Source organism: Terrapene carolina, unplaced genomic scaffold, assembly GCF_002925995.2.
Source record: "Terrapene carolina triunguis isolate 2854851 unplaced genomic scaffold, T_m_triunguis-2.0 Scaffold26802, whole genome shotgun sequence".
Classification (NCBI taxonomy): domain Eukaryota; kingdom Metazoa; phylum Chordata; order Testudines; family Emydidae; genus Terrapene; species Terrapene triunguis.
The window spans coordinates 755-8,659 of NW_020691153.1; the positions used below are offsets into that span (position 1 = coordinate 755).

Below are 7,905 nucleotides of genomic sequence, written 5' to 3' on the forward strand. Positions count from 1 at the left end.
GGGGGGCTGAGGGGCTGGGGAGGGGAGCGCTGGGGGGCTGGCTGGGGGAGGGGAAATCAGAGGGCTGAGTGGTAGGGGGGCCAGGGAGGGGAGTGCTGGGGGGGCTGGCTGGGGGAGGGAAATCGGGAGGGCAGGGTTGCAAGGGGGCCAGGCAGGGGAGTGCTAGGAATTGGCTGGGGGAGGGGAATCGGAGGGCTGAGTGGTAGGGGGGCCGGGGAGGGAAGTGCTGGGGGGGCTGGCTGGGGGAGGGGAATCGGGAGGGCTGGGTTGCACGGGAGCTGGGGGGCCGGGGAGTGCTTGGGGGCTGGCAGGGGGGAGGGGAATCTGGAGGGCTGGGTTGCTGCGGGGCCAGCGCTGGGGGGTCGGCTGGGGGAGGGGAATCAGGAGGGCTGGGTTGAAGGGGGGCTGAGGGGCCGGGGAGGGGAGCGCTGGGGGGCTGGCTGGGGGAGGGGAATCGGGGGGCTGGGTTGCAGGGGGGCCAGGGAAGGGAGCCCCCCCTGCACCAAGGCGAGCGACACCCCCTGCAGAGGTTCCCAGCTGTGTTTATTCCCACGCCCCGTAGGGCCAGACAGATGTGCCGTGGTATGGGGGTGTGGGGTGACACCCCCAAAACTCCCCCCAACGATGCCATGGGCTGAGGGTCCTGGGGGTGCGAGCGGAGGCCAATCTCCAGGCCAGCCAGCGGGCGGCGTGGGGTGGGGGGCCCCTGGGGGGCAGCAGGGGGGCGCCTCCCCTCTCCGTCCTGGCAAGCTGCCGCAGCTGGGCACAGATGAAGTGCAAGAGGCCAGAGACATCGCACAGCAGGACGGCCTCGGGAGGTCCCGGGTCCTGGGGGGCGCTGGCCTGGGCGGAGAGAGAGAGATGGGGTGAGGGCGGGGAGCGCAGTCCCAGGGGATTCTGGGACGGATCCCAGGTGGGGGCAGGGAGGGACTCACCCTCCGGCACCGGACCCAAAGCAGGCCCAGAGCCAGGCCGGCCCCCGCCGCGGCTAGACGCACCCAGCGCAGCGGGACGCAGGGACAACGGGTACGGGGTGGCGGGGGCGGTGGCGCCCCCGGGCCGGGCACCGGCAGCTGCTCCCCCACCCGGCAGCGCGGGGGCTGGGCCCAGCCCAGCGCCGACAGCCCGGAGAGCAGAACCACCAGCACCCCCTGCACCCACATGGCGGCCTGGCTCCGCGGCGCCGAGCCCAGGAGTTCTAGCGCTCCGGCCCCATTGTGAGGCGGGGCAGGAACCCAGCGACCCAAGGGGGCTGCGGGTCGGGAATGAGGAGAACCGGCAGAGCCGGTGCTGGGAGAGGAGTGAGGGCCAGTGGGTTAGAGCAGGGGGGCTGGGAACCAGGACTCCTGGGTTCTCTCCCCGGCTCTGGGAGGGGAGTGGGGGCTGGTGAATCAGAGCAGGAGTCGGGGGCGGGCTGCACTGGCTGGTCACCCTTTTTCTGTTACATTTTCCAAATCTCTCGGTGCCCCTCTCTCCCTCCCGACCCGCAGCCCCCCAGCTCCCCGCCCCAGAGAGGGGATGTGGGGTCGGCGTTTCCATGTGCACGGGGGAGGACCTGGGGCCCGGGCTGAGCCCTCCAGCAGGAGGAACCTCTACAACGTCCCTCCTCCACCCCCCTGCTACATGTTGCCCCAAAGATGCTTAATGAAGGGGGGATCCAGCCCCTGCCCCCCACCACCACGTGGGCGCACAGCTGATGTCCTGGCTGGTCCCCAGCCCCATGAACAAGACGTTCTTTATCCGCTGCCTCCCCCACCCCGGGGCGGCTGATGGTCAGTCCCCATTGTCCTGCCTCGGCTGGAACAGGGTGTCCGTGGGGGAGGGGGGAGGAAGGGGGGACCGGGAATAGAACAAACATCTTTGTTCCCCCGGCTTCAAACGCCAACACCAAGTGTCCCGCCGCAGCTGGTACCCAAGGACCCCTCGCCCGGCGCGGAGACGCGCCCACCTCTGGGGCAGGGCGGCCGGTTACCCGGGGATACCTCGCCCAGCGCTGAGACGCGCCCACCTCGGGCGGGGGGGCCGGTTACCCGGGGACCCCTTGCCCAGCCGTGAGACTTGCCCACCTCTGGGGCGGGGTGGCCGGTTACACAGGGACCCCTCACCCGGCGCGGAGACGCGGCCACCTCTGGGGCGGGGGGGCCGGTTACCCGGGGACCCCTTGCCCGGCCCTGAGACTTGCCCACCTCTGGGGCGGGGCGGCCGGTTACACAGGGACCCCTCACCCGGCGCGGAGATGCGGCCACCTCTGGGGCGGGGCGGCCGGTTACACAGGGACCCCTCACCCGGCAATGAGATGCGGCCACCTCTGGGGCGGGGCGGCTGGTTACCTTCACAGCAGTTTAGGACAGGAAGTGGAGTGGAGCCGTGACCCAGGGGCTCTGCTGGATTCTCTCTCTCTCCAGTTGACGTGGTCGGGGGCGCAGTGGGCAGCACGGGGCCACCGGAGCTGGGATTTTGGGTCTTCGCGCCCCACGGGCTGGGTTGGGACCTTTCCCCAGCAAAGGGATCAGGGCTGGAATGTCAGATGGCACCAGAGCCCCCTGCTGGGCCCCCACCCGGTGCCCCCGGCCCCCCAGCGCAGCGCCCACACACAGACGCAGGCTCGGCTGCTGCTGCTATTTTAATAACCTGAAATACTAGAAAAGTTTCTTTATTACAAATTATTACTATTGCCACCACCGTCCCGTCCCGTCCCCCCCCCGCCCCCTGGGGGGCCCCCCCCCCCCCCCCCCACGGCCCAGGCCCCTTCGTCCACGTGGCCAACAGCCCCCCCCAGCTAGTCCTGGGGGGCTGCCCCTGCCCTGGCCACTCCAGTCCCTCTGCTTTGGGCAGAACCATGCCCACCCCTGCTGAATTAAAGCCCCCACCCTGAGCAGCTGCCCCCCACCCAGAGCCAGGAATCCTGGTGCCCACAGTCCCCCTGCTCTGACCCACCGGACCCCACTCCCCTCCCAGAGCTGGGGAGAGAACCCAGGAGTCCTGGCTCCCAGCCCCCCTTCTCTAACCCACCAGCCCCCACTCCCCTCCCAGAGCCAGGGAGAGAACCCAGGAGTCCTGGCTCCCAGCCCCCCTGCTCTAACCCACCAGCCCCCACTCCCCTCCCACAGTCGGGGAGAGAACCCAGGAGTCCTGGCTCCATCCCGTCTCTCAAGGCACGTGCTCTGTTAGTAGCCACCCCCAGTCCGGCGAGGCCCCTGCAGCTCCCTTCACATGTGCGGGATCGTAGCGTGCGGTCGCCCCGGTGGTGGTCAGATCGTGGGGCGGCGGAGCTGGGCCAGCTGCTCGGGGCTGGCCAGGGAGCGCAGGAGCCCGTTCTCCCATTCCAGGGCCGCGTTGCGCTCGGCCAGCTCCTTGATCTGCTCCCGCAGCACCTCCACCTCCTCCCGCACCGCGAACATCAGGTGGCTCTTCACCAGGTCCTGGGGGGCAGGGATGGGGGTCAGCGCCCGGAGCCACTCCCCTCCCAGAGCCGGGGGAGAACCCAGGCGTCCTGGCTCCCAGCCCACCCTGCTGTAACCCACCAGCCCCCACTCCCCTCCCAGAGCCAGGGAGAGAATCCAGGAGTCCTGGCTCCCAGCCCCCCTGCTGTAACCCACCAGCCCCCACTCGCCTCCCAGAGCCGGGGAGAGAACCCAGGAGTCCTGGCTCCCAACCCCCCCATCCTCTAACCCACCAGCCCCCACTCCCCTCCCAGAGCCGGGAGAGAACCCAGGAGTCCTGGCTCCCAGCCCCCCTGCTCTAACCCACCAGCCCCCACTGCCCTCCCAGAGCCGGGGAGAGAACCCAGGAGTCCTGGCTCCCAGCCCCCCTGCCCCATCACTCACCATGGCCTGTTCGATCTTGTTGTCGATGGCGATCATGCTGCTGCCCGAGCCACTGGGGGGCAGAGACAGACGGGGACTGAGAGACAGAACCACAGGGCTTGGTGCCCCTCCCTCCGGACCCACAGCCCCCCGCCTGGCTGGTGCCCCTCCCTCCTGACCCACAGCCCCACCGGTGCCCCTCACTCCGGACCCACAGCCCCCCGCCCAGCTGGTGCCCCTCACTCCCGACCTGCAGTCCCACCGGTGCCCCTCACTCCCGGCACTTTATATCACGGGGAACCAGCTCCCCAAATTGGGCTTTTTGCCTCCAATTGTGCCCCTGCCCCCCAGAGCTCCCCAAACTCTGCCCTAAAGGACCCCAAAGTCACCCCAACACCTGGGCCGGGATGCCCCGACACTGCACCCCTAAACCTCACGCCAGAGTCGTACTGAGCCCCCCCAAAACTCACCCTGAGCCCCCGACCCTTGTCCAACCCAACCCCCCAAATACATCCGGGATCCAGCCACCCCCAAATACAGCCTGAGCCCACCGCCTGCCCCCCCCCACTCATCAACCCCTGGCTGCCCCCCTGAGACGCAGCCCCTTGGATCCTGCCCCCCCCACAGGCGCAGCCCGGCCATGACCCTGCCCCCCAGGGGGGCAGCCCCCGAGCCCTCCGGTACCTGTGGAAGATGAGCAGCAGGGAGAGCAGCGTTTTGTCAATGTCTCGGCGCCCGGCGCCCGGCCGCCCCCGGCTCTGGGACCCCGGGGCCCCCGGCTTGGCCCGGGCGGGGGATGTGCCCCGGGAGGGAGCCGGGGAGGCACAGCCCCGGCGCCGGGAGCGGGCGGGGTCCCCGGTGTCCGGGAGGGAGCAGCACCCGCAGCCGCGGGGCTCCCGCTGCGCCTCGAAGGAGCTCACCCGGGACTTGACCGAGATGCCCGGCAGCTCCAGCGCCATGGGGGCCCGACTCCCCTGGGACCCTCCAGAGCCCGATTCCCTGAGCCACCGGGATCCCAGCTGTGGGGGCAGAGCCCCTGGGGGTTGGGGCAAAGGGACCCTGGCTTGCAAGGGAGGCAGACGCCGAGGTGCCCAGCTCTGCTGTGGCACCACCACCCAGCTGTTCTGCCAGCCAGCGGTGCCCAGCCCCCGGTCATTCACTCCCATTGGCCAGGCACCGCCCCCCTTTCCTGGAGGTGGGGGGACTGCCCACATGGAGAGTGTGGCACCATGCCCAGCTAGCTGTCGAGAAAGCCCCCCCCTCTCTAACCACCAGCCCCCACTCCCCTCCCAGAGCCGGGAGAGAACCCAAGAGTCCTGGCTCCCAGCCCCCCTGCTCTAACTCACCAGCCCCCACTCCCCTCCCAGAGCCGGGGAGAGAACCCAGGAGTCCTGGCTCCCAGCCCCCCCTGCTCTAACCCACCAGCCCCCACTCCCCTCCCAGAGCCGGGGAGAGAACCCAGAAGCCCTGCCCCCCTCCCCGACTTTAATCCCCTCCAGCTAGATAGTTTAAGGATCTGTTGCCACCTAGTGGCGAGTGGTGATATAGCTCCCCGCTCAAGCCCTGCCGGTGCCCCTCAATCCTGACCCGCAGCCCCTGCTAGCCCGGCCCTGCCCTCCGCCCCGCTCTGCCAGTGCCCCTCACTCCCGGGTTCTGCTGGGAGCACTGGGGGCAGTTTGTTATTGTAGGGTCTCTCAGAGACTGCTGGACTGTACAGCCCGCCTTGGTAGTGTCAGGGGGCTTTGGGAGCACTCGCTCGTTATTGTAGGGTCTACCAAAAGAAAGGCATAACCCGTGCAGAGGTTTGTTGTTGTAGGGTTTCCCTGATTTGCTTCCCTGCCCCCCACCCTGCGCCCCCCTCCCCTGCTGACGGGATCCCTCCCCGATTCCCCCCCACCCCGGATCCATGAGGCACTACTGAGTCACATCCGCTGCCAGCCGTTCAAATGCAACTTCCCCCCCTCAGCTTCCTTCCTCTTCCACTGAGAACGTCCGCCCCCCGGCCTGCCCCCCGCCAGCCTCAGCACTGCAGCCCCCTCCCCCCGCCCCAAAACCCACTCCTCGGCAAACTAGGAAGTCCCGCCCTCCACCAGGCGCAGCGGACAGGAAATCCCGCCTCACCTTTCATCATCGCTGTCCTGGTGGCCCCCCATAGCAAACATGGAGCGGGCCAGCCCTCCAAAGGGGTCTGACCCCCTCCGGACAGGGCTCCCTTCCCGGAAGAACGGGGGGGCTGGGGATGAGGGGCGGGAGCCTCGGGGTGGCACCTGGGAAGGAGAGCCAGAGTTAGAGATGTGGCCTGTCCCCTCCGGGGTGGGGCACTGGCTGGCTATGGGGTGAGATGGGGACACGGAGGGGGAGGTTAGCAGCTGGGGGGTTGGGGGTCAGGGCTCAGAAATTCCCACAATGCACCTCACCACATTACGGCACAGGAGAGGGTGGTCCTCACCCACCCACCCCCAATAAACCTCAGCCCTGCCAGCATCCAGTGGCAGGGAGTTCCGCAGGCCAACGCTACCCCGAGCAGGACTTTGGAAGGGGGGTGAGATGGCACCCAAGGGGCTGCCCCACCACAGTCATCCCCTCCCTCCCCAGCCACTCGCCATCCCCCTTGTGGTCACCTCCAACCCCGGCTAGTGGGGTTACCCTGTGGAGCTCCCGTCCCCGACGGAACCCAGGTGTCCGGGCCCACTTACCTTGTGCCTCTCCTCCATCTCCCTCCGGATGCGCTGGGCGAGGCTGTGGGGCAGCAGCAGCTCTTCGACCCCCAGGCTCTGCTCCATGGCGGCCACATGGCTGTGAGCTCTGCTCCCGGGCGTCCTCTCCCCGCCCCCCAGCGAGCGGGGCAAGTGCTCGCCGGGATGGGCCGTGCCCTGGGAGTGGCCGTGCCCACGCGGCGGCGGCGGGGGGCTGAAGTAGCCGTGGGGCTTGGGCAGCAGCCCAGCCAGCTCCAGGCGGGAGTCGAGGGACTGTGGGTGCCGGGGGGCGCCCAGGAGCCGCCCCACGGCCTGGTGCTCGGGGTCATGGTCGTAGAACTCCAGGCAGGTCCAGCGGCCCCGTTTGAAAGGCTCGCCCGGGCCCTGGTCCAGCTTCACCAGGCGGAAGCGGGAGGCGGCACCGGGCGGCCCATTGCGCGGTGCAGCCGTGTCCTCGGGCAGCTCCAGGGCGGGCGGCGCCACCGGCGGCTCGAACTCGCTGGTGATGCTGGTGATCTGGAAGCTGCTTTTCTTCCGGGCGCCGCTCATGGTCCCCACGCCGGCTCACCGGGGCCGGGGCCGCACCGGGCCCATGCCGGGGTCTCCGGCCAGACACGGAGGCGGGGGAGGCGACATCCCCGCGGGCGGCACAGCAAATGGAGGGCTACGGTGCCCCCCTGATTGTAGCTCACCTGCAGATCAAAAGTCACGGGGCAGGTCAAAGGTCATGGGGCAGTACTGGGGGGCTCCGGGCATCCCGGCCCCCCACCACGGAGGGGGCAGGGCTGGAAAGTTCCCTGAAGTTGGGGGCAGGGTGGGGGGTGCCCCAAGGGGCAGGATCCAGGGGAAGGGGGGGCACGTCTCGAGGGGGCTGGGTTCTCTCTTCTCTGCCCTGGGGGCGCCCCCCCAGCCCACCGCCCGCCCCGACTCGACTCGGGCCAGACCCACCGCCTGTTGACAAGTCCCCGCTCCAGGAAGTCCAACCCCCGCCCCGACCAGCTGACAGCTCCCGCAAGCCCCGCCCCTGGCCCCGCCCCTCCCGGACAGCTGACAGCTGCCCTCAAACCGCGCCCCCAGCGGCGCCCGGCCCCGCCCCCTCCCGACCAGCTGACAGCTCCCCCCAAACCCCGCCCCCGGTCCCGCCCCCAGCGGCGCCACGCCCCCTCGCGGCAAGCTGCCAGCTCCTCTCCCCGCCCGAATGCTCCCTACAGCCCGCCCCGTTAACCCTTTCCCTGCCGCTCCGCCCCCCGTTAATCCCTTCCCCGCCGCCCCGCCCCCACCCCGTTAACCCCGCCCCCGCCCTGTTAACCCCTTCCCAGCCACCCCGCCACCTCACCCCCGCCCCGTTAACCCCTTCCCCGCCGCCCGCCCCGTTAACCCCTTCCCCGCCGCCTCGCCCCGCC

General features: G+C 69.8%; 1 protein-coding gene across 1 annotated transcript; it reads right to left on the reverse strand.

The window, feature by feature from the left end:
• Positions 1-3,096: 3,096 nt before the first annotated feature.
• Positions 3,097-7,478, reverse strand: TSC22D4 (TSC22 domain family member 4). Its single transcript, XM_026662391.2, has 4 exons — positions 6,503-7,478; positions 5,928-6,073; positions 3,828-3,879; positions 3,097-3,422 (listed from the first exon to the last, which is right to left on the reverse strand). The coding sequence occupies exons 1-4, from the start codon at positions 7,049-7,051 to the stop codon at positions 3,252-3,254; spliced, it is 918 nt and encodes a 305-aa protein (XP_026518176.1). The 5' UTR covers positions 7,052-7,478; the 3' UTR covers positions 3,097-3,251.
• Positions 7,479-7,905: the final 427 nt, after the last annotated feature.

Excerpts from the sequence above, each read along its gene's own strand:
- TSC22D4 (XM_026662391.2), bottom strand. The coding sequence starts at position 7,051 with ATGAGCGGCGCCCGGAAGAAAAGCAGCTTCCAGATCACCAGCATCACC. Across the intron at positions 6,074-6,502 it reads AGATGGAGGAGAGGCACAAG|GTGCCACCCCGAGGCTCCCG; the intron begins GTAAGTGGGCCC and ends TCTCCTTCCCAG. Across the intron at positions 3,423-3,827 it reads ACAAGATCGAACAGGCCATG|GACCTGGTGAAGAGCCACCT; the intron begins GTGAGTGATGGG and ends CCTGCCCCCCAG.